The 26480-nt window shown below is 41.7% G+C and overlaps 1 protein-coding gene across 2 annotated transcripts; it reads left to right on the plus strand.

Annotated features, from left to right (window-relative positions):
* Positions 1-1090: 1090 nt before the first annotated feature.
* LOC130917659 (myb-related transcription factor, partner of profilin-like) lies at positions 1091-25931 on the plus strand. 2 transcript variants are annotated; one of them, XM_057839287.1, is made up of 7 exons: positions 1091-1446; positions 9461-9667; positions 16151-16245; positions 19835-20009; positions 21676-21837; positions 21904-21936; positions 25146-25643. In XM_057839287.1, the coding sequence occupies exons 2-7, from the start codon at positions 9523-9525 to the stop codon at positions 25505-25507; spliced, it is 972 nt and encodes a 323-aa protein (XP_057695270.1). In that variant the 5' UTR covers positions 1091-1446; positions 9461-9522; the 3' UTR covers positions 25508-25643. The 2 variants fall into 2 exon arrangements, with proteins under 2 accessions (XP_057695270.1, XP_057695269.1); XM_057839286.1 differs by having other exon boundaries at positions 1094-1446; positions 25181-25931.
* Positions 25932-26480: the final 549 nt, after the last annotated feature.

Below are 26480 nucleotides of genomic sequence, written 5' to 3' on the forward strand. Positions count from 1 at the left end.
TGCAGGTAAGAATGTTGTTGTTGTTGTTGTTTTTTAAAAACAATTGTTTATTCATTATCAGCTACGTTTACATGACTACAATAATCTGATAACTGGGAATAGCCAGGTAATGACAATAATGAGATTTGACGCATCTACGTGCACTTCAGTGATGTGATCATCAGGAAAAACCTGGTTTACATGTTAAGTCAATAGTTCGATTTCTTTCCAAGTACATGACGTAAAACTCTTGGTCTCAGCATAGGCCTTCCTCCATGTCTACCAAAAACCCATGCTTGCTTGAAGTTGTCCCACTGAACCTCTTCAAATGCGAGTGTGGCGATTGCATTAAACAAACTCGCTAACTGCAGAGTAGGCCCATAGGCTGAAAGCGAATCAGTTTGGCGTCCCTAAGGCCTCTCTAGCGACATCCATTTTTCCATTTGTACACATGCTCAGAGATGTAAAATAGCGGTGTTTATCAGATAAAGGATAGCGGATCATGCTCTTTACAAGACCACTTGAATAATCTGGTAACTCGAGAAATCTGGTTATGATCGGTTTATTAGTGTGCACAACCCAAAAAAAAAACACTCCAAAACACTGTGGTGGAAATAATGTGACTTGCAAATTCATTGCACAATGAAAATTAAATGGAATGTTACGAGAAATACCGGTAGTGGTTTTATGCAACGACTATGTTGATACCGAAATTTTTCCATGAGTAAGAAGCCGTAGTCATTTTCGAGAGGTTCAGAGGCCAAGAGCGACATCTACTGGTGAAACTAATCAGAAAAAAAAAAAAAAACAATCTTAAAGCTATGTAGATTTCCCCTTTCATATTCATTGTTTCCACATTACGTCCAGAATGTTTATATAGTGCCCTATCAGTCCATGTCTATAAAGGTATCATATTAAAGTTTTCATGTATCTGTGTTTAAATATGGGCCTGCATAATACTATAATTAATTTAGATTCAAAACAATATTTCACCGTATAATCCCTGAATGTTTTGTCTTGTATTGCTGGATGGGGGGGCACCACAAAGCATTTATGCCTAGGCCCTAGGGTACCAAAATAGCTAGCGCCGGCCCTGGGTAGGATAGTCATAAATCTGAATTTGGCAAAAATATGACTTAGGCAATGTTTAAGCAAGCGAACACAAGTCAACTCTCTTTTTAAATGCTTTGAATGCGTTCACGGTAACGCTTGGATGACGATGGTTCGCAAATTTGACCACGGGAAACACCCAACGTCCGCCAGCTTGACCAGAGAGAAACTTTGCTGAACATTTCCCGACGAATGTGGAACGCGAGCCGTAGTTTGCATGACCGTTGTCGGCTTTCCGCGTGCGCGCAGCAAACACTGCGCGTTCCGGGTGTGCGGGGTAGCCTCGGTCGGCATCACTCGGCGAATTTTCCAGATCGCTTCGGAGGAAGGAGGAGGGCCGACGTCGCCATTTTGTCGGTAAACTCATCCTTTTGTTCCCTTTCTTCATCACACACAATTCGGCAAGCACGCGTTGACTCTGCGGCTAGCGAGCACTAGCGTACGCCTAGCTAGTTAGCAACTAGCTCGCTAATTGACGTCGAATAAACGCGAACGCCGATCCCTGACGGCTCGTTCGCCTGCTAGTTTCTAGCTGGCTAGCCCGGCTCGTTAGCTGGTTGCTAACTAGTGAGGCGTCGTATCGTCTCCGCGGCGACGCTTTCGACGTACTTTGCAGTCTTTGACGGAGGAAGGCTCGCAATGCTTTGCTAGCCTGCCAAAGCGAGCACTGTTGGCTAATCGGAATGACATTGAAAGTATTAAATAGACATTATAAGCCACCCAGTTCATTAAGAAAAGACGCCTTCTCGTTTAAGATGAAATGTTTCAATTTTATAATTCTGGATATTTTTGTATCATACCCAGAAAAACAATCATAGCTGGGTTCACATTGTGTTGTAATTTTTGTGTTTACGCCAATCAGCATCATGGGAGTTTTAGCGCTTCTTGGAAAAATTAAAAATCCGAGTCACCTGATTTTGAGGAACCGCCGTTTGGTTACACATTTATCGATAATTAGGATTTTTCTTTTTTATTCGTACGACAATATACTTCTACGTTTTGATAATTTTGTTGCTTGTTAACACCGCCAACATATGCGGAGTTTAAGGGGGTGCCCCCAGGGCCGGTGTTGTGCCGAAATATAGCCGCCCCGCGTGAAATGTCCCCCCTGACGGGAACGCTTATTTATAGCGCTTTATTGAGCGTTTATTTGATTTATTTGTTTATTTATTTTATTATTGAGCGTCCACACGTCACTCGTACAGCTTTTTCTTACCAATCGATGGACATAGAAACGATTTTTTTGTACCGTGAATATATGTATTTTTTTTTACTCTGCTTGAACTAATAAATTGTCATTGAGATAGGGCCGGGCCGGCCTATACGCAGACTATGCAGCTGCTTAGGGCCCCTGACCACTAGGGGGGCCCCAATCTGGCAATTGTTTAATTTATAATCTATTTTGTTTACTACAGTTTGCTTTATTTGTCTTTTGTGGGGTTTGATACTTGATTATAAGCTTTAAAAAATAAAAATTCTTCCTTAACTTCTTTCTTTCCTCTTTTGGAAAAAGGCTTAGCGCTATCTAGTGTAAGTACTGACAATCATTTGGGATGAAAAGTTTGAAGTATGCAGTGCAAGAAAATCTGATTAATATACAAAATATGGACGTATGGGTTGGATTGCATGTATGGGTTTCACAGTACACTGTGACGAAATGGTGGGCCAAAAATATGGGCCCCTTTGCATTATTTTGCTTAGGGCCCCTAAATGGCCTGGGCCGGCCCTGCATTGAGATATGGTTGTGAAAACCTGTAGACTAATACATTTCTGTTCAAAGATGGTTATGTGGCCCAGTCCACGATTTGTTACTAAAATAAAGGACTAGTATTTTGTCTAATTATTTTTATTTAAAACTGATTTTACAGTCGTAAATCCATTACTGTAATGCGTCCATGAAAACATTTGATGTTTTCACCTCAGTAAAGCATTATAAATAAGCGTTCCCGTCAGGGGGGGACATTTCACGCGGGGCGGCTATTTTTCGGCACAACACCGGCCCAGGCCATTTGGGGGCCCTAAGCAAAATAATGCAAAGGGGCCCATATTTTTGGCCCACCATTTCGTCACAGTGTACTGTGAAACCCATACATGAAATCCAAGCCATACGTCCATATTTTGTATATTAATCAGATTTTGTTGCACTGCATACTTCAAACTTGTCACCCCAAATACAGTAGATAGCACCAAACCTTTTTCTAAAAGAGGAAAGAAAGAAGTTAAGGAAGAACTTTTTTTTAAGCTTGTAATAAAGTATCAAAACTCACAAAAGTCAAATAAAGCAAACTGTAGTAAACAAAATAGAATATAAATTAAACAATTGCCAGATTGGGGGCCCCCTAGTGGTCAGGGGCCCTAAGCAGCTGCATAATCTGCGTATAGGCTGGGCCGGACCAGGGTGCCCCGAAAAGTGTCATTGCATGTAATTGACGTTCCTATACATGATTTTAAAATTAAGAGTTCTACGGTAAAATATTGTCTTTAAAAGAACAACAACAGAAAATAATCAAATGAACAAAATTTTTTTATAATGGGTGAAAATTATTTCTCGAACAGATCATTTGACTAGCACTAGTGATGCACGATAATACATTTTTCAACCGATAACGATAACTGATCATTTCCTCCTCATTCCAACCGATAATGTCAAGCCGATAATTCTATTAAAAGATTTATGTAAAAATTTAAAGTATACACAAAAGAAAATATTAATGTGCAAAAATATCATTTATTGTCTTTTTTCAACATAAAATATGAACAAGTATTCAATTCCAACATCTAATATAATATCATATTTAAATTGATAAGTGTTATTAAGTGCCAATAAGTTTAGATTATCTACTGTGACTGTAATTGAGCAGACAAATAAAATCAATTTGAAAAGTGATTGCTAATGTTATATGCTTTGTTGCACTCTGTGAATATGATTAACTCAAAAGAGCGAGATGTCATGTACCCATTCTGCAGCGCTTTGTTTACATTTGCGGCACTCCCGACATTTGCTTTACAGCAGCTAAACTGATACACGGCAGTACTATTTGGATGGAGTTGGAGCTCGCATCTCCGAGCGTGTTGTTTTGTGCCTGAGTTTTGTTAAGCCGAAATAAAAGCAACGTTACAAAGTCATCTGACCGCTCGTCATTTTACATACTGAATGCATTATTGACTGGCTGACTTCGTTTTGTCCATGTTTAAATTATCATCTAACCACTGTGCCGTCATGATAAGCTTGCTTACTGGACATCACTTTTCCAAATGTCCGTGGTGAAAATGTGATTGGCATGTTTTCCATGAAGAATGGTGGTCGTATAAATGGCATTATTTTTTTATCCAGAGCTTTGGCTCTCGGGTCATTTCGGTAAAAAAAAAAATCGTGTCTCGGCGGCGGCGTTTACGTTCGTACCGGATAATCCACCCGCACCGGCCGGTTCGCCGCGGCGTATTCGGGGCCTGGCTCTGCTCGCACGCCGTGGGTGAACGCTCGAGAAACCGGGGTGTTCGCCGGAGGTCCCGAAGCCGGGGAACCGGGCTCTGCCTTCCCTGCCAACGGCGAGGCGGCAGTGGCCTGCCGGACCGACCAGAGCGGCGGGCTCCGTCGGAAGACGGCTACTTGCAGACTATCGGTCTCCAGTCGTGCCAGTGTTTAGCCATAGATGCGAGTTTACCACCCACCGTGGGCTGCTTTCCCAAACAACCCGACTCTGTATTGTCACAAGCCCCGTAGTTTAGCTTGTGTTTACAATAGCTTTAGCATTCCCGCTAGCAGCAGCCTCGTATTCGTTCCAAAAATCTTTGTGATGCAGTTTTAAATGGATGCTGGGTTAATGGTTTTGAATGACGCTTTCTTTCGGCCTCGTGGAACTTCTGCGGTACATGTTTCGCAGATAGCGAGAGCGTCGTTTTTTTTTTTTTTTTTTGTAAGAGCCGCCATAATATTCAACTACTTCTTGTCATGTAACTCCGCCTCCTCAATCCCTCCTCCCTCAGGGGCTCCAGAGAGGGGAGGGGTTGAGGAGGCGGCGTGCTGAATTCTTCGGTTGCGCACATTTGGAGGCTAAATCAAGTATATAATTATCGGATTGCACTATCGGTTAAATTTTTTTATTATCTATGTGACGTCATAATTGCCATTATTGGCCGATAATTATCGGTGACCAATATTATCGTGTATCTTTAATTGTTATGTGATTCGTTTGGGAAAAACTCAACAAAAACCCTGTTTACAAACTTGACGTGCAGTTGACAGTTTATGCATTAGGAGGTGCTAAATTGCCACTTCAATAGTTGAAGATAGGATTCACGATGAACTGAAAGTGACCCAAAATCAGGGGTCAGCAACCCAAAATGTTGAAAGAGCCATATTGGAGCAAAAAAAAATAAGCAACGAATATGTCTGGAGCCACAAAAAGATTGAAAGCCTTATTTACGCCTTATAATGAAGGCAACAAATGCTCTATGTACAGTGGGGCAAATTTTTGTCAAACACTAATTGTGCAAGTTCTCCCACTTGAAAATATTAGAGAGGCCTGTAATTGTCAACATGGGTAAACCTCAACCATGGGAGACAGAATGTGGAGGGAAAAAAAACAGAAAATCACGTTGTTTGATTTTTAAAGAATTTGTTTGCGAATCATGGTGGAATATAAGTATTTGACCAATAACAAAAGTTCATCTCAATACTTTGTTACGGACCCTTTGTTGGCAATAATGGAGGCCAGACGTTTTCTGTAACTCTTCACAAGCTTTTCACACACTGTTGCTGGTATTTTGGCCCATTCCTCCATGCAGATCTCTTCTAGAGCAGTGATGTTTTGGGGCTGTCGTTGGGCAACACGGACTTTCAACTCCCTCCGCAGATTTTCTATGGGGTTGAGATCTGGAGACTGGCTAGGCCTCTCCAGGACCTTGAAATGCTTCTTACGAAGCCACTCCTTTGTTGCCCTGGCTGTGTGTTCAATTCAATTCAATTCAATTTTATTTGTATAGTTGGGATCATTATCGTGCTGAAAGACCCAGCCACGTCTCATCTTCAATGCCCTTGCCGACAGAAGATTTTCACTCAAAATCTCTCGATACATGGCCCCATTCATTCTTTCCTTTACACAGATCAGTAGAGCTGGGAATCTTTGGGCACCTAACGATTCGATTACGATTACGATTCAGAGGCTCCTATTCAATTATAAAACGATTATAGATGCACCCCCCTCCTTTTTGATTTATTTATTTTTTAAAATGTTTTGTACATTAGTTCCAAAATTGTTCAAAAATACTCTCAGGCTAAACCAAACTACTATTTCAGTATCAAGTTAACACATAGCAGTAAACAAATATGCAAAAATAACAGTAAATAAAAAACTCCAGTCCCCATTCTGTATCAGCAGCTTTAAACTACATTCAATTCATTTAATGTTGTGAATCAACCGTTAAAGTTGTTAAAATTGCTCCCGTTATTCCATAATTTCCCTTTTGTCTTCTTTCGACATGTGAAAGTTTTAAAACTATTTTAAAGATAGATTCAAGTCAATATTTTACCGATTTAGGAGTATTTTAGATAAAAAGTTGATCAGGTTTGCTTGGAAGGTTCGCTACAACAGCCTTGCAGGGAGGTGTACTGCTTTAAGATGGCGGCCGTTTACTAACGCCCGCATCTAGATTTTTGTAGGTGAGCTGCTAACGCTACCGAATCTATAATGCATCTAGTCCTATATAAATGATATCTACCATAACATTATGCTACTTTGTAGCAGCTTTTCGGCAGCAGTCAGGTATGTTGTTGTGTTTTTTTATCTCGTGGCATGAGTTGAGCTAGAGCCGTGAGTTGAGCATTGGCATTACCCGAGGAGCCGGGTAATGAGAAGCATGATGTTTAGCTACTCTCGCTCCGTTCCTCATTGACCGCGCGGCGCGCTGAGTGTGTTGTACTTCCGCTTTACTTGGCATATTTCAATAATCGGAATTTGGACGTTTGTGAATCGTTCTCGAATCTTCCACGGCCGAATCGCGAATAATCTAAGAATCGGAAATTTTGCACACCTCTACAGATCAGTCGTCCTGTTCTATTTTGGTTTCATCTGATCATAACACATTCTCCCAGTCCTCTTCTGGATCATCCAAATGCTCTCTAGCGAACCCCAGACGGGCCTGGATGTGTACTTTCTTCAGCAGGGGGACACGTCTGGCAGTGCAGGATTTGAGTCCCTGGCGGCGCATTGTGTTACTGATAGTAGCCTTTGTTACTGTGGTCCCAGCTCTCTGTAGGTCATTCACTAGGTCCCCCCGTGTGGTTCTGGGATTTTTGCTCACCGTTCTTGTTATCATTTTGATGTTATCATTTTTTGGTGAGATCTTGCACGAAGCCCCAGATCGAGGGAGATTATCAGTGGTCTTGTATGTCTTCCATTTTCTAATAATTGCTCCCACAGTTGATTTCTTTACACCAAGCGTTTTACCTACTGCAGATTCAGTCTTCCCAGCCTGGTGCAGGTCTACCATTTTGTCTCTGGTGTCCTTCGACAGCTCTTTGGTCTTGGCCTTAGTGGAGTTTGGAGCGTGACTGACTGAAGTTGTGAACAGGTGTCTTTTATACCGATAATGAGTTAAAAGAGTTGCCATTAATACAGGTAACGAGTGGAGCCTCGTGAGACCTCGTTAGAATAAGTTAGACCTCTTTGACAGCCAGAAATCTTGCTTGTTTGTAGGTGACCAAATACTTATTTTCCACTCTAATTTTAAAAATCAAACAATGTGATTTTCTGTTTTTCTTCCCACATTCTGTCTCTCACCAAGCGTTTTACCTATGGCAGATTCAGTCTTCCCAGCCTGGTGCAGGTCTACAACTTTGTCTCTAGTGTCCTTCGACAGCTCTTTGATCTTGGCCATAGTGGAGTTTGGAGTGTAACTGACTGAGGTTGTGGACAGGTGTCTTTGTTTTACGAAATTTCCGAGTCACACTTTTGCGAAATTTCGTTTCTGGGTTCGCAGTGAGTCTGCAACACGCACACTTTTGTGAAATCTATTTTTATTGTAGAAAAAGGAAGAAAACAATAACGCTAGATGTAGATTGTCACTTCTAAATCCCCATATAAGATATTCCTTTGAGCAATCAAAACTCTTACCATTGACAAGCGGGCGGAGAGCTGACACCCTGGTAGAGCTGCAGAGGAATACAACCTGGGCGTCCGTATACTAACCCACAGCAGACTCTAACCGAAGAGGGAAAATCCCCAGCTCTTATAGTGGTTCACACCTGAGATCAGAGATGGTCAGTCCCTTACCTCAGATGACGAGCCACTTGCCCATTGTTGCATGTGTTTTGACACATGTTTTGCAATCACACATCACAAAGACGCCAAAGTGGCGAGGAAAACAAGGTAAAGGGAATCGTACATCACAAAGGCGCCATAGTGGCGAAGAAAACAAGGTTGCTGTTATAAAAGGGAATAATCATTATATGCTGAGTCAAGGTTACAGTCACAAAAGGGAATCATCATAATATGCTAATTCACTCCGGGTCATAAAAGGGAATCATCACAATATACTGATACAGTCACAAAGGCAATCATCACAATATGTAGTCACAAAGGGAATCCTCACATTATGCTGATTCATTCCGGGTCATATTATATTCCTCCCATCGGTCTTTTATACCGATAATGAGTTAAAACAGGTCCCATTCATAGAGGTAACGAGCGGAGCCTCGTTAGAAGAAAGACAGCTTTTTCTTTGACAGCTAGAAATCTTGCTTGTTTGTAGGTGACCAAATACTTATTTTCCACTCTAATTTGGAAATAAATTCTTTAAAAATCAAACAATGTGATTTTCTGTTTGTTTTTTTTCCCCACATTCTGTCTCTCATGGTTGACGTTTACCCACGTTGACAATTACAGGCCTCTCTTATCTTTTCAAGTAGGAGAACTTGCACAATTGGTGGTTGACTAAATACTTATTTGCCCCACTGTATCTATATTAGCCTGCTATCAAAATGACTAAGTTGGCTTCAAATACATAATGAGCCTTCATTTTTACCGTATTTTCCATACTATAAGACGCACCTGAAAGCCTTCCATTTTCTCAAAAGCTGACAGTATAAGCAGATGTGCCTTGTATACGGGTCAATATTGGTTTGGTTAAACATGGCATGACATTCCATTTAGCTCTACTACATCTTGTGGATGCATAACGTAATGCCAACAGAAACTAATACTACTACTACTAGTAACAGACAGCTGCAAAATAAACCAAGAGTGATTCAAAATTAATAGGAAGTGACCTGTAAATGCCCTAAAATGAATTCCTGTGCTGCAATTAGGAATAATTGCTCATTCAACTTTAGGCGGCGCATTGATAATTTCCTTCTTCCCTCCCGCCACAGGATCGGGAAGAAGCCAATCCGGAGGGCTGGCACGAAGCGTGGCGGAAAGCGAGGGGCTAACAATGGAGGGCGTCTGGCACCACGAGGACGAGGAGTTCAAAGTGGGCGCGGCCGGCCGGGGCCTGGCGGGCTCCAGGCCCAGGTTCTCCTTCTCCGAGGTCAAAATGCTGCTGCGGGAAGTCAGGAGGAACCGGTACATCCTGCTGAGTGAGTCGCCATCCGTCCGTCAACCTGGGCAATGGGCCGTTTGTCTTCTCTCGCTTGGAAGTCAAATCCATAAGCTTTGTTTTAATGTTAGTAACTCAATATGGCGACTTGCGTCCAAATAGGATAGTATTTTACTCTGGGTTCAATCGTGTGGCGCTTTCTGCTGTCAGATTACTCTGGTTAGTCACTAGCAATGTTCCCTCTAATTTTGCATGTGTCTGAGCAGACACACATGCTCCTTGAGCACACTGCGGACCACGGTGAGCAACATCAGATGTGTACACGGTGGCCACACACCAGTATCACGCCTGTTCAGAACCTTGGATCATAGCAAGTTATATGGCTTGTTAAAAGAATGAAATTACAGCTGCAATTTCCATTACTGTATTGGCCCGCATATAAGACGGCCCTGATTATAAGATGACCCCCTCTTTTTCAAGACTCAAGTTTGAAAAAAGACCTTTTGAACACCAAATTAACTTTTATACAGAAAATAATTACAGTACATCTGAAACATGATTATAACAATATATTTGAGAGACAAAGCATGTTATTTTGCCTCATTCATTCAAATCTTAATATCTGAACATTGAAATATGTAAACTAAAGTTCATTCGTCAATGAATGGCTTCTGGTATTTGAAATGTAAACTAGGGCTGTCAAACGATTAAAATTTTTAATCGAGTTAATTACAGCTTAAAAATGAATTAATCGTAATTAATCGCAATTCAAACCATCAATAAAAAATGCCATATTTTTCTGTAAATTATTGTTGGAATGGAAAGATAAGACACAAGATGGATATATACAACATATGGTACATAACTACTGTATTTGTTTATAACAATAAATCAACAAGATGGCATTAACATTTAACATTCTGTTAAAGCGAAAGAAGACTTGTAGTTCTTAAAAGATAAATGTTAGTACAAGTTATCGAAATTTTCATTTAAAACCCCTCTTGTGCGTTAATTGCGTCAAATATTTTAATGTGATTAATTTAAAAAATTAATTACCGCCCATTAACGCGATAATTTTGACAGCCCTAAAATGAACCAATCTATTGTGATAAAACAACAAAAGTGCAATAAATGCATTAACCATCAAAGTGAGGTCTAACTGTAACTGTAGTCTTGAAACAAATCTGAATAAGGAAAAACACTGCAATAAAATAATGCAAACTGGTTAAACTTGAGAGTAGCTGAGATTTGTCATGACAGAACATCACTTCAATCTGGAGCCATCTAGCGTCATGAATGGGTATAATGTCTAGACCACGAATATAAAACAACCCCCACTTTTTCAGTCTTATTTCAATGCAAAAAACACCATCTTATATTAGGGCCAATACGGTACTTTACTTTTAATTTACCGTAATTTTCGCACTATAAGTCCCACTTGACTATAAGCTGCCACCCACCAAATATTGCACGAAAACGGCATTTGTTCATAGATAAGTCGCACTCGACTATAAACCACCATGAAGCTTTGAACCAATTGCCTGCAATGCTTCATTGCTTCAAGAAGCTTCATTTGGCCATCACTGCTCCCTTGGGGGAGACAATCAACCTCTGCTGCCAACACTGGCGTTGTCCGATATGCCTCCTAGTAAGCCTGAACGATATATCGTTTAAACATCGCCATTGCGATGTGCGCATGCGCGATAGTCCCATCGCAAGGACGTGCGATAGTTTTTTTCTTTTCCAGTCCACAAACCTTTTTTCTGCTTCATTCGCTCGCACGGCCTCTCTCACCCCCTTTCCCAGCTCTCAGTCACTGCGGCACTTGCTTATTAAAGGGATCCTCTATTTTTAAGACGAGTAATTCTTAAGAGATAAATGTTAGTATTAGTTATAATAATTTGATATTAAAACCCCTCTTAATGTTTTTGTTTTAATAAAGTTTGTAAAATTATTTTAAGTGATAGGTCGCCATTTTTGTTACGTCGCAGTGCGTGACGTCACCGGGCCCGTTGCCGAAATCCCAGCGTGTCACCCGTTAGCTTTCCCAACATGTCGTCGGTTCTACCCTTCCTATTTGAACCAGATCTGAAAAGTGAGGAGCAGAACAGCACTTTCGGTCGTTCACGTCACTTCCTTTTTTTTGGCTATTTCTAGATCACGTCCTGTTTATTCTGGTCACCTCCTGTTGATGTTGGGTCATTATCAGGAAATATAATTGTGTTTATTGGCCCCAATAACACTTGAAGGTTTTTACTAGGGTTGTTCCAATCATGTTTTTTGCTCCCGATCCGATCCCGATCGTTTTAGTTTGAGTATCTGCCGATCCCGATATTTCCCGATCCGATTGCTTTTTTTCTTCTTCTCCCGATTCAATTCCAATCATTCCCGATCATATACATTTAGACGATGCATTAAGAAAAAAATGAATAAAACTCGGACGAATATATACATTCAACATACAGTACATAAGTACTGTATTTGTTTATTATGACAATAAATCCTCAAGATGGCATTTTCATTAGGGCCCGAGCACTAGGCGTGCGAAGGCCCTATTGTAATGCAAAGGATTATTATTATTATTAGGGCCCGAGCACGAAGCGTGCGAAGGCCCTATTGTTTTGCAAAGGATTATTTTTTTTTTTATTATTATTATTATTTTTTTTTTTTTTCAGGGCAAATGAAAACGGCCAATTTGGAGGCCTCAACATGCACGAAAAGTCACCAAAATTTGCACATACGTCCGGAAAATTGTAAATTTCGATAATTTTGCAACGTTGCAAAAAAATATAACAAAATGGCTCAGTGGCGCCCCCTTGAAATTTTTAAATTGGCCTATAACATTAGGGTCTGTCAGCGTAGAGCAATGAAATTTGGGGGGTCTATACCTTGTCCAAAACCGCTCCAAAAAAGCATTTACATGCATATTCCAAACCCAACAGGAAATCGGTTTTTTTGGATCAAATATGAAATTTTTATCGATTTACAGGGTGCACATTTGAGACCTTTTCGCCGAGGGAGTTAGTTGGATCATCTTCAAAATTGGTGAGACTGTTCAGGAGACATATGAAATCTTAAGTTTTGAAAATGGTGCGTTTTCATTCACGGGTCTGACCTGGGCGTGGTGCCAAAGTCGACCATTTTTTCGGCAAAATGACAAATTCAGTAAATGACTTATAGTTCCTTGACACAACGTTCAATCTTTTTCATATTTGGCATGTATGTGTGGTATCCCACCCTTAACACGAGTGCATTGAAATATTACCCATTAGGTCTAGCGCCCCCTAGTGAGAACAGGAAATGCCTTTTTTTACGAGACAGGTTCCTCCTCCAAGGGAAAAAAATCTGTTGACCTCAAACCTGCATCAGGGGAGCCTTAAGACCTGTGTTCAGGTGCCTGATGAAAAATATTGAGGTTTCGTTGAGGCGGAGGGGTCCAAACAGGAAAGTGAAAATGAACGTCAACAATTTGTCACGCAAAAAACTTTGAACAGTCATAACTCGGCAGATATACAACATATCTGCGCCAAACTTCCCGTGTTTGTTGAGAGTCATACCCTGAAGGTTCTTGTAGGGGTCATTTGCATCAACTCTACAGTGCCAACTAGTGGCGACAGAAAGAAGTTTTAAAAAAGGCCTTTCCTATTGGGTTTTTTCAACATAGAGCAAGGAAATTTGGGGAGTAGATACCTTATGCAAAACTGCTCCAAAAAGTCTCTTGCACCCATATTCCAAATCCAACAGGAAATCGGGTATTTTGGATCGAATGTGAAATTTTCATGGGTTCACAGTTGGAGTTTACATTTGGAGGCTTGAATATGCACAAAAACTCGTAAAAATTTGCACATACATGCGGCTTTAGATAACGTTCGATAATCTTGCAATGTTACGAAAAAGTGTAGCAAAATGCCTCAGTGGCGCCCCCTTGAATTTTTCAAAAAGTCGTTTCCTATTAGGTTTTTTCAACAGAGAGTGATGAAATTTGGGGAGTCGATACCTTGTGCAAAACTGCTCCAAAAAGTCTCTTGCACCCGTATTCCAAATCCAACAGGAAATCGGGTATTTTGGATCGAATGTGAAATTTTTATCGGTTCACAGTAGGGGTTTACATTTGGAGGCTTGAACATGCACGAAAACTCACAAAAATTTGGACATACATGTGGCTTTGCATAACGTTCAATAATCTTGCAACGTTACGAAAACATGTAACAAAATGGCTCAGTGGCGCCCCCTTGAAATTTTCAAAAAGGCCTCTCCATTTAGGTTTTTTCAACGTAGAGGGATGAAATTCGGAGAGTCGATACCTTGTACAAAACTGCTCCAAAAAGTCTCTTGCATGCATATTCCAAACCCAACAGGAAATCGGGTATTTTGGATTGAATGTGAAATTTTTATCGATTTACAGTGTGCACATTTTACACCTTGGCACCTAGGGAATTAGTTTGATCATTCTCAAAATTGGCGAGACTGTTCATGAGGCATATGAAATCTTAAGTTATCAAAATGGTGTGTTTTCATTCACGGGCCTGACCTGGGCGGGGTGCCAAAGTCGGCCATTTTTTTGCCAAAACACCGAATTCGGAAAATGACTGATAACTCCCTCATACAACGTTCAATCTATTTTAAATCTGGCATGTGTGTGAGGTATACCAGCCTGAGCAGGACTGGATTGAAAATTTACCATTTGTGCTTGGCGCCTCCTAGTGGGAACAGGAAATGCCCTTTTTTTACGGGACACACTCCTCCTCTAAAGGGAAAAAATCAATCTACCTCAAAGCTGCATAAGGGAAGCCTTAAGACCTGTCTTCAGGTGCCTGATGAAAAATATTAAAGTTTCGTTGAAGCGGAGGGGTCCAAACAGGAAAGTGAAAATGACTGTCAACAATTTTTCTCTCCAAAAACTTTGAACAGTCATAACTCGGCAGATATACAACATATCTGCGCCAAACTTCCCGTGCTTGTTGAGAGTCATACCCTGAAGGGCCTTGTAGGGGTCATTTGCATCAAACCTACAGCGCCAACTAGTGGCAATAGAAAGTCACTCGTTTTTCCAATACATGTTCAGTTCTTTTCAGGTTGGTCATTGTAGTTTCAAGACCTATTAAAATACTTATTTACGGCCCATGTCCACGTGTCTCTGTCTGTTGCCGTGACGACCCTTTGTTCGCCATTTAAAGGAAATATTTTTTTTCAGAGACTCAGGCAGCTTATAGAGCCACAATATTTGGCACACTTGGTCGAATTGGCCCACTTAGAAGATTAGTTTTGGGTTTTGAATAAGGGCTTGGCTGCACAGCTCAGTAGTGGCTCCTTTTTTGTAGTACTCTCTCCAATAGGGGTTTTTATCTCTTGGGTGTGGGAATGTATATAGGCTACTTTTGAGCATCTTAGGTTCTAATGAGATGATTAGAGAGGAGGATCTGCCACCACCCTGACCTGCACACAGTCCGAGTTGCGTGACGTCCGAGTTGCGCGAGATTGCGAGGGCCCGTTCAGTCCTGCTTGCAGGCCTAGTTATTAACATTCTTTCTGTGAGAGGGATCCACGGATCGAAAGACTTGTAATTCTTAAAGGATAAATGTGACTTTGTATATTGTGACTAAATATTGCCATCTAGTGTATTTGTTGAGCTTTCAGTAAATGATATTGTAGCCATTTAACTTCTACCCAAATGCTTGATGGGAAGTGCAACCATGACTGTGCGTAGTGGTTCCAATTGATATATCTTCTCTGCGTTGGGAAATAATATAAGGTGTTAAGAAAAAGATCAATTATTACCTTTTACCCCTCATTGCTCCCCACGATATTTCTAATCATAGGGAGAGGGATTGTAATTGATTACCAATTAAAAAAAGGATCCAAAGGCTGCCAAAATGCACTCTACTCATTTTACGCTGCCTTTTAGCTCTATATATAGGTAAACCGCCGCCATTACAGATTGAACGCGACAATGCGTGAGTGGGTCGTGCTGCGCATGTGTTAATTGCGTTAAATATTTTAACGTGATAAATTTTTTAAAAAATTAACGGGATAAATTTGATAACCCTACCTTAAGCCTAAACTAAAGACTCTGGATGAGTGTAACATATTATGTCTGTAACGATGAATACAATTAGAAAACGATTTAATTAAAAAATATATATATTAAAAAAAGGCATGTCCGATATTTTTTTGCCGATTCCGATACTTTGAAAATGACGTGATCAGACCTGATCGATCTAGTTTTTACCCTAAAAATGTGACCAAAATAAACAGGAAATAACCCATGAATTACCCTAAATCAACAGAAGGTGACCTCGAAAAGCCCCATTTTTAACAGGAAGTGACCTGGATATAAAACTGAATGAAATCCATGAGAAATGAACTGCAGTTATAGCACCCAATAAGACTAAAAAGCTAATTTTTTTTAATTTAATCTTTAAATTCGTGCCCGATAATGGCTAAATTCATTGGCCTCCATAGACGTCCGGTGAATGGTCGTCAGTCAGCATATTTGTATGTTGTCCTTTCTTTCCTCCTTCAGGGAAGTTTAACCACGGCGTGTCGGCAGAAGCCAAGAAACAGAAGTGGGCCGAGATCACCGACCAGATAAACGGTCTCGGAGAGAACCACAGAGAGGTGAGTAACGTGTCCATAGATATGGCATATGTCGAGGGATGGATGCTAAAAGCCCGATTTGGCGGCCATCTGTAAGCAGTGACGGGCTCAGTTGCAGCCAACCTGAGGTAAAATATTTTCTTCACTGACCATTTTGCAATAAATGTGGGGCTTGAGATATTAATTTTGTGTAATGACGTGACTCCCCCCCCGTACTGCAAAACGGACCCGAAGGGGTCCCATTTGTTTGTGTTACGTTTGCGCTATTTGTTGAGATAGTTGGTACGCTCCCTCAGCCGCGACCTAGGGGCTGCGATTGACAGTATCTAGTAATACTTCAGCCACATAAGAATTGAATAGTTGGCAAAACTAGCTAAACTAAGTAGCTAGTGCTAACAGAAGTACCCTTTAGCTTAGCGAGAGACTACCTTGCAGCACTTCAGTTTAACAACAGCCACATTGTCAGCCTTTTTTTCCAACTTCACTACCATGCACAAAGCCTTTTACTCCTGGTTTTGTTTAACATCCAGCTCATCCGCAGTCCCGTTAGCTTCGCTATAGTGGCGTCCCATTTTACGCATTTGCTTCGGTCACTCGTTTAAAAATGGAATCCTAAAGGTTTATTTGTCAAATGATCAATTATAGACTTCATAATGATATTGAAGGGTCAGATTCGACCTTCAGTGCGCCCTTCAAATAGTGGGCCATCCCACAATCCGCTTCAGTTATTCGCAGTCGGTCGCAGCGACACATGCAGCGATCCAACGCTGGATTTAGGTTGAAAAAGTTTGAATGCTCTACCGCATACAAACAGGAAGGTTTGTCTCAGGAGCGATTTGTTCGATGATTCAAGGTAATTATTATATTCTTTTGCACCATGCATGCATTTTGAAACGTGAAAAAAAATCATTTGGAGAAATTAGCCGCTACAGCATGGGCATTTTACTTCGCAATATTTACATAAAATAAATGCTACCTGCACGTTTTTTTTTTTTTTTTGCTTATAACCGAGAATCGAGACTGTTTTACGTCCATATCTATAAAGAATTCAGGGATTTAAGCATTGATTCACAAGAATTTTCACCGGAAAAGCTCTGTTTACATACAGCGGCCGCCACATTGACTGACAGACTAGCATCATACTTCGACATATACTAAATAAATGCCAACTGCACGTTTTTTTTTTTTTTTTGTTTTAAACAAGAATCGAGACTCTTTTGCATCCATATCTATAAAACTTCAGGGATTTAAGCGTTTATTCACAAGAATTTTCACCGGAAAAGCGCTGTTTACATATGGCGGCCGCCACATTGACTGACAGACGAGCATGGTACTTCGACATACTTACGTAAAATAAATGCTAACCGCACATTGTTTTGCTTTTACCCGAGATTTGACATTGTTTTATGTCCATTTCTAGAAAGAATTCGGGGATTTAAGCATTTATTCACAAGAATTTTCACCTGAAAGCTTTGTTTACATTTGGCGGCCGCCACATTGACTGACAGACGTCCATATCTATAAAGAATTCAGGGATTTAAGCATTGATTCACAAGAATTTTCACCGGAAAAGCTCTGTTTACATACGGGGGCCGCAAAATTGACTGACAGACTAGCATCATACTTCGACATATACTAAATAAATGCTAACTGCACATTGTTTTGCTTTTACCCGAGATTTGACATTGTTTTACGTCCATTTCTATAAAGAATTCGGGGATTTAAGCATTTATTCACAAGAATTTTCACCTAAAAGCTTTGTTTACATTTGTCGGCCGCCACATTGACTGACAGACTAGCATTGTACTTTGACATACTTACGTAAAATAAATGCCAACTGCACTTTTTTTTGTTGCTTTTAACCAAGAATCGAGACTCTTTTACATCTATATCTATAAAGAATATAGGGATTTAAGCATTTATTCACAAGAATTTTCACCTAAAAGCTTATGACGGCCGCCACATTGACTAACAGACTAGCATTGCACTTCAACATACTTACGTATAATAAATGTTAACTGCACATTTTTTTGCTTTTAACCGAGAATTGACAGTTTTACGTCCATCTCTATAAAGAATTCAGGGATTTAAGCATTTATTCACAAGCATTTTCTCCGGAAAAGCTCTGTTTACATCAGGCGGCCGCTAGCTACATTCACTAACAGTTTAACATTGTACTTCGACATATTTTCGTAAAATAAATGCTACCTGCACGTTTTTTTTTTTTTTTTTGCTTTTAACCAAGAATCGAGACTCTTTTACGTAATTTAAGCATTTATTCACAAGAATTTTCACCTTAAAGCTCATGACGGCTGCCACATTGACTAACAGACTAGCATTGCACTTCAACATACTTACGTAAAATAAACGCTAACTGCACTTTTTTTTTTTTTTTTTTTTTTTTTTTTTTTTTTTTGCTTTTAACCCAGAATTGACAGTTTTACTTCCATTTCTATAAAGAATTCAGGGATTTAAGCATTTATTCACAAGAATTTTCACCTAAAAGCTTTGTTTACATTTGGCGGCCGCCACATTGACTGACAGACTAGCATCGTACTTCGACATACTTACGTAAAATAAATGCTAACTGCACGTTGTTTTTTTTTTTTTTTTTTTTTGCTTTTAACCGAGAATCGAGACTGTTTTACGTCCATATCTATAAAGAATTCAGGGATTTAAGCATTTATTCACAAGAGTTTTTAACAAAAAAAAAGATTCCTGTGATTCCACTCGGTCAACATTGACGGCCACGCCAACAATGCAGGCCCCCTATTAATCGGCCCCCTGTCCCGTCAATATCATTCTGAAGTCTATACATCAAGTATCCAAAATCTATTTAGCTATTGTACTGGCAAAGCTAGGCTGAGGGAGGGCTAACTTTAGCACAAAATGTCCGGTCTGTTAAGAGTCCCCTGTTCTGTCCAAAACACGCCCTATAAACAACAACAAAAAAGACCTAGATACAATATAAGTAGGAGTCAAGAGCGCCCCTTGGCGGCCGATTGTAGTTAATGTTTACTGAAATTGACAAATCAGACTCCAAATGAAATATTGTAACTATATTTTACCACATGCAAACAAAACGAAATATACAAGCCTCCTGACAAATCAGACTCCAAATGAAATATTGTAACTATATTTTACCACATGCAAACAAAACGAAATATACAAGCCTCCAATATCGTACATAAAGCTCATGAATGTAAAACAAAAAAGAATCTAATCTATAAGGCACAAACAATGTGATAAGATGGCAAGAACTGCAATGGTACACTGGCTGCAGACGTTAGCTGGTCTTTTAGTTCTGTTTTCGCTATCAGTTCGAGTCCACATGTTGACTTCAACAGAAAGTGCTGGAACCTACCGAAAGCAATGACACCTTAGCGCCAACAAGGGGCGACAAACACCACGAAAACAGGCTGGCAATAAGAAGACATGAGTAGAAAATATGCCTTTTATTTAATTTATCTGACGTTTATGACTAGAACGTCACATTTAACGCATGATACTGACACAAAATGGCCGACGAGGTCGTTTCTTTTTTGTTTTTATTCAACTAAAACAATATTGAGTATTTTTTTTCTGTATCGTTTGGCTTTTTCTCCTTCAGGTGCGGCAAATCATGAAGAAGTGGGCGGACCTGAAGTGTGACGGCAAGCGCCGCATGGCTCTCCTGGACGCTGCCGAGCAAGTCGCCGACAGTTCGGCGGTCAGGAGGAAGAGGAAGTCGCTGGACTCGGTGGAGAAGATGGTCCACGGGATCCTGCTCATGAGTCCCACAGGAGGTAAAAGAGACGAGCTGGGAGATTTTTTTTTTTCAACTCTGTCAACAGCAATATGCGTCAAATCGTTCTAATTTGGAATGTTTCAGTTCACTAAATTTACCTTCAATGCCAGGCCACTTCCTGTTGATTTTTGAGCATTTCATGGGTACTTCCTGTTCATTTCAGGTCACTTTCTAGTCATTTAGGTTCAATTTCTAGGACACTTAGTTGATTTCGGAGGATTTGTGGGGTACTTCCTGTAAATTAAGGTTCTATTCCAGGTCACTTCCTGTCGATTTTGGAGCATTTCTTATTTTCTTCCTGTTATCTTAAGCTCACATCCTATAAATTTAGGTTGAAGTCCAGGACAGTTGTTGATGTTGGCGTATTTGCGGGGTACTTCTGTTCATTTCGTGTCACTTCCTGTTAATATAGCTTCAAGTCCAGGTCACTTCCTGCTCATTTCGGGTCACTCCCTATAAATTTAGGTTCGATTCCAAGACACTTAGTTGATTCGGAGCATTTGTTGGGTAGTTCTTTAGTTTGGGTTACTTTAATTAGAAGTTCTAGTCCAGGTCACTTCCTGTTGATTTTGGATCATTTTTGGTTGCTTCCTGTTCATCTCTGGATCAGTTCTTATCAATTTCGGTTACAGGTCACTTCCTGTTAATGTTGGAACATTTCTGGCTTACTTAATGTCAAAGCCAAAAGGCAAACGGCCCAAAAAAAAGCGCATTCTCGGCGGCCGAGGAAGAACCGTAGGTGAGGGCGGTCGTCGTGACGATCCCAAGCCGAAAATGACACTTCTCGGGCGGACACGAGAGAACCGGAGAAGACAGTGGGTCGCTACGTGAGTCCGGCCAGGAAACGGCTTTCGAAAACGGCACACAGCTCTTCATGTCTCTCTTCTACTGTATGTGCTCTTGCTTACTTCAAAAATACTGCGCGCACTTTGAGAATGAGAGCGCCACTGCCACCCACTGAGTGGATGTGCACGTACACTTTATTCTAGTACTGCAAAAAAAAAACTATTTGAGAAGTACTGAGTTAAATGCGAGTTTACGTTTTGGAGAAGACTACCAATGTTTTATAGAAGGCTAAAGTAGGTTGTCTTTTTTTCCCCATTAGCCTCAATGTAGCAATGCTAACGTTTACAGTGTTTAATACAGATGTGTTTCCTTATTTTGTATGTCTGAACCTTAATTCTGTGGTGTGTTTATGACCAATTAACATCTGTGAAAAGAAATGGAGTCTCATATGCCATCCACACGCACGAACACCCTCGTTTTTATTTCCCGTGCGATAAATGGACTCATTGCATATCGTGACAGGCTTGGCAACTTCAATAAAACATGTCGTTGGTTAGTTGGATGGTTAGTTAGATGGTTGCACTGGCTGCGATTGAATTAGTGAAGAGAAAGTGACCAAAATAGTAAGAAAAATGACCTAAAATCAACGGGAACTGACGTGGGAATGCCCTCAAATCAACAGGAAATGTAAGCGGAAATAGAAAGGAAATGATCCAAAATGAACAGAAAGTAACCAAAAACACTCCAAAATCAACAGGAAGTGACCTGAAAGGACCTGGAAGTACCCCAGAATTTCTCCTAAATCAACAAGAACTGACCTAAAACCAAATAAAATCCATGCAAAAAATGAGTTTGACGCCCACATTTCTCCCTCCCAGATGCGGTCAGCGACGTGGACGAGGACGAGGACGACGACGCTCCGGATATCAAAAAGGCCGGCGGCTACCCCTACTTGGATGCCGACAACAGCTCGCTCTCGCTGCCCGGAGGAGTCAACTTGGACTTTTCTCCTCTGTCCTCGCCAGACAAGGAACTGAGCGGTAAGTGTCCGTCGCGGAAACTCGCCCATTTGACACTGATAAGACTTTTTGTCTGACCTTTGGCAGGAGACCCCTTTCACTCGTCAGAGGACGACGCAGGTAAAAGCCTTTCCTTTATTTTGATAGGATATTTTTGCTCGACGCTAAAAGAAAACTCTTTGGAATTGACGGCAGAAGCATGAAAAGACATTTCATGGCACCTAACAAAATGTCACTAGAGCGGCCATGTTGGTAGGGGCAACATTCCCATCAAAGTCGAAACATCAACGTGAAAATGAAGTCATAACTAGCTTTAAAAAAATTATCAACGTCAAAGCTCTTTACTCCATTGACGGCGCGAGACCTCCAATCCATTTCAAGCGTGAGGGTTGGCAGCAAATGAAGCTTCCCGCTTCAAACGGATTGGACGGCCACTTGTGATAAAGTCTTTGGAATTGACAGCAGAAGCCTGAAAAAAAAAGCTTATGCTGCCCATACCAACATAGCCACGGAACTGATAGCAGAAGCATGAAAAGAGCTTTCACCATCCCTGCTAAAATGGCCATAGGGTGGCCATGTTGGTAGGGGCAACATTCTTATCAAAGTCGATGCAAGGTCTACGAGTGATAATCTCATTTAAATTCACAGCAAAAGCATGAAAAGCGCTTTTAATGGCCCCTACCAAGGCAATATTCTCATCAAAGTCAATGCATTGACATAAAAAAATAGGCATAGCTAGCTTAAAAGATTATTTTATTAACGTCAAAGCATCTTCTATTTACTACAGTGATGTTGCTAGACGTCCAATGATTCGCTGCCAACCCTCCGCCTTCAAATGGAATGGACGTCTACTAGTGTTAAACTCACTGAAATAAGCAGCAGAAGCATGAAAAGAGCTTACGTTGCCCCTGCAGCCATGTTGGTAGGAGCGACATTCCCATCAAAGTCAATGTAACATCTAGTAGCGATAAAATCTAGCTAGACGCTAGACGTCCAATCCGCTTCGAGCGGGAGGGTGTCAGCGAATAATCGTGCCTTCATTTGCTGCCAACCCTCCTGCTTCAAATGGATTGGACGCCTGCTAGCGAAAAACTCTTTGGAATTGACGGCAGGACTGTAAAAAGAGTCCCCAGAGCGGCCATGTTGGCAGGGGCAACATTTCCATCAAAGTCAATGCATCAAACTGAAAAGGAAGTCATACCCAAGTTCAAAAATGATTTCATCGATGTCAAAGCATCTTCTATTTACTCCATTTACCTCGCTAGACATCTGATCCATTTCAAGCATGATGGATTGGACGTCTACTCGTGATAAACTCTTTGGAATTGACAGCAGAAGTATTAAAAGAGTTTACGCTGCCCCTACCAACATGGCCACGGAACTAATGGCAGGAGCATGAAACAAGCTTTCATCACCCCTAGTAGGGGCAACATTCTCATCAAAGTCAATGCATTAACATGAAAATAAAGGCATAGCTATCTTAAAAGATTATTTTATTAACGTCAAAGCATCTTATATTTAGTACATTGACGGTTCTAGACGTCCAATCCATTTGAAGGGTGAGGGTTGGCAGCGAATGAACGCTGCCACCCTCACCCTTCAAATCGATTGGACGTCTTGAAGTGATAAACTCATTGGAATTCGCAGCATAAGCATGAAAAGCCCCTACCAACGTGTCCACAGGGCGGCCATGTTGGTAAGGGCGACTTCCCGTCAAAGTCAATGTAACGTCTACTAGTGATAAACTTCAGCGCTAGATGTCCAATCCGATTCAAGCGAGAGGGTGGCAGCGAACGATTGTGCCTACTTTTGCTGTCAACTCTCCTGCTCCAAATGGGTTGGACGTCTGCCAGCAATAAACTCTTTGGAATTGACGGTAGGAGTGTGACGTTGCCCCTACCAACATGGCTGCAGAATCAACGGCAGAAGCATGAAAAGAGCTTTCGTCATCCGTACCAAAATGGTTACAGAGCGGCCATGTTGGTAGGGGCAAAGTCAATGAATTGACATTAAATGATGATGAAATATGATTATTTTGCTACTGCTATTTACTCATTGGCTGCCTTTGACAACGCTGGACGTACAATCTGTTTGAAGCGGAAGGGTGGCAGGGGAGGAACGTGCCTTCATTTGCTGCCAACTCACCAGCTTCAAATGGATTGGACGTCTATCAGTGATAAACTCATTGGAATTCATGCCAGAAGCATTTTCATCGCCCCTACTAAAATGGCCTCAGGGCAGCCATGTTGGTAGGGGCGATGTTCCCATCAAAGTCAATGTAACATCTCGTAGCGATAAACTCTAACTAGACGCTAGACGTCCAATCAGTTTCGAGCGGCAGGGTGGCAGCGAACGATCGCGCCTTCATTTGCTGCCAACGCTCCTGCTTCAAATGGATTGGACGCCTGCTAGCGAAAAACTCTTTGGAATTGACGGCAGGACTGTAAAAAGAGTCCCCAGAGCGGCCATGTTGGCAGGGGCAACATTTCCATCAAAGTCAATGCATCGACCTGAAAAGGAAGTCATACCCAAGTTCAAAAATTATTTCATCGATGTCAAAGCATCTTCTATTTACTCCCATTTGCCTCGCTAGACATCTGATCCATTTCAAGCATGATGGATTGGACGTCTACTCGTGATAAACTCTTTGGAATTGACAGCAGAAGTATTAAAAGAGTTTACGCTGCCCCTACCAACATGGCCACGGAACTAATGGCAGAAGCATGAAACAAGCTTTCATCACCCCCAGTAGGGGTAACATTCTCATCAAAGTCAATGCATTGACATGAAAATAAAGGCATAGCTATCTTAAAAGATTATTTTATTAACGTCAAAGCATCTTATATTTACTACATTGACGGTTCTAGACGTCCAATCCATTTGAAGGGGGAGGGTTGGCAGCGAATGAACGCTGCCACCCTCACCCTTCATATGGATTGGACGTCTACTAGTGATAAACTCATTGGAATTCACAGCATAAGCATGAAAAGCCCCTACCAACGTGTCCACAGGGCAGCCATGTTGGTAAGGGCGACTTCCCGTCAAAGTCAATGTAACGTCTACTAGCGATAAACTTCGGCGCTAGACGTCCAATCCGATTCAAGCGAGAGGGTGGCAGCGAACGATTGTGCCTACTTTTGCTGTCAACCCTCCTGCTCCAAATGGATTGGACGTCTATCAGTGATAAACTCATTGGAATTCATGCCAGAAGCATTTTCATCGCCCCTACTAAAATGGCCTCAGGGCAGCCATGTTGGTAGGGGCGATGTTCCCATAAAAGTCAATGCACTGATTTTTTTAAACTCATTGACTGCCTCTGAACGCTTTAGAAGTCCAAGTTGATTTGCTGCCTTCCGTCTACCAGAACCTTCCGCGGACCACGACGACAACTCCGCCCCCTCGTACTTCGCTCCGCCCAAGCCGGTCCAAACGTACTCGCGCCACGACCGCGCACCCTCCAAAGAAGACCGGTCACCCCCCTCGGGCGCCGCTTCCTCGTCTTGGCCGTCGCTCCTACCCTCCGGCGAGGCCGGCGGCGACTCCTCCCCCGAGCGTCAGCGCAGCCCCTCGCCGCCGCCGCCCTCTGGCGGCTTGGCGCAGCTGGCGCGCCACAGCGTGCAGCAGCAGCGTGCCGGTCGCCAGCTCCTGGCGTCGGTGTCGCGTTCTCTGGGGACGCTGGCGCGCTCGCTGAGGGCGCTGGCCGACGGCCAACGGGAGTTCGTCGACCAGTCGCTGACGTTGCAGAGGGAAACTCTGGGCGTGCTTAAAACCTTCTCGGCCGCCGCGCTGGCCGCGCTTAAGGACGCCAAGGTGGACGCCAAAACGGACGAGACCGCTCAGCGCTAGCCGAGCAGTTGAAAAAAATACAAAGACTTAACGAATCGGACGCCGGTAAGCCGATTTACTTTCGGTCCTACTTTTAAAACGAGTCCTTTGTGAAATGTGAGAATAAATTTTGAAATTTGCCCTCAATAGTAGCGGCGGCGTCACGGACTGTGCGTGGGTACCTAGCGATACGTTATGCGATACAAGGTTCGCGATGATGGCAATACACGGGTCATGAAATCATTTCATGTTATTCTACAATAAAACTAATAAACAGAAAAACAATCTTTCATTGTTGTGCTGTGAATTGAAATGTGTTGATCACAGGAAGACGTCTATGGGAGCCAAAGAGTTAATTTTGGGGTATTTCAGTTCCTGTTGATTTTTTATCACTTCCTGTCGGTTTTGGCAACATTCACGGGTCACTTCCTGTTAATTTTTGGGGCATTCCCGGGTCACTTCCTGTCGACTCTGGGAACGTTTGCATGTCACCACCTGTTGACTATGGGGATGTTTGCTGGTAACTTCCTGTTAATTTTTGGGGCATTCGTGGGTCTCTTCCTATCAACTTTTGGGGCATTCGTGGGTCACTTCTGAATGATTTTTGGAGCATTTGAGGGTCACTTCCTGTCGACTATGGGGATGTTTGCTGGTAACTTCCTTTTAATTTTTGGGGCATTCATGGGTCACTTACAGTCGACTATGGGGATGTTTGCTGGTAACTTCCTGTTAATTTTTGGGGCATTCGCGGGTCACTTCCTGATGATTTTTTTGGGCATTCGCGGGTCACTTCCTATTGATTTTTGGAGCATTCGAGGGTCACTTTCATTCGACTTTGA

This window comes from Corythoichthys intestinalis, chromosome 6 (genome assembly GCF_030265065.1).
Source record: "Corythoichthys intestinalis isolate RoL2023-P3 chromosome 6, ASM3026506v1, whole genome shotgun sequence".
NCBI lineage: Eukaryota > Metazoa > Chordata > Actinopteri > Syngnathiformes > Syngnathidae > Corythoichthys > Corythoichthys intestinalis.

Excerpts from the sequence above, each read along its gene's own strand:
- LOC130917659 (XM_057839286.1), top strand. The coding sequence starts at position 9,523 with ATGGAGGGCGTCTGGCACCACGAGGACGAGGAGTTCAAAGTGGGCGCG. Across the intron at positions 20,010-21,675 it reads GCTCATGAGTCCCACAGGAG|ATGCGGTCAGCGACGTGGAC; the intron begins GTAAAAGAGACG and ends TCTCCCTCCCAG. Across the intron at positions 21,838-21,903 it reads GCCAGACAAGGAACTGAGCG|GAGACCCCTTTCACTCGTCA; the intron begins GTAAGTGTCCGT and ends GACCTTTGGCAG.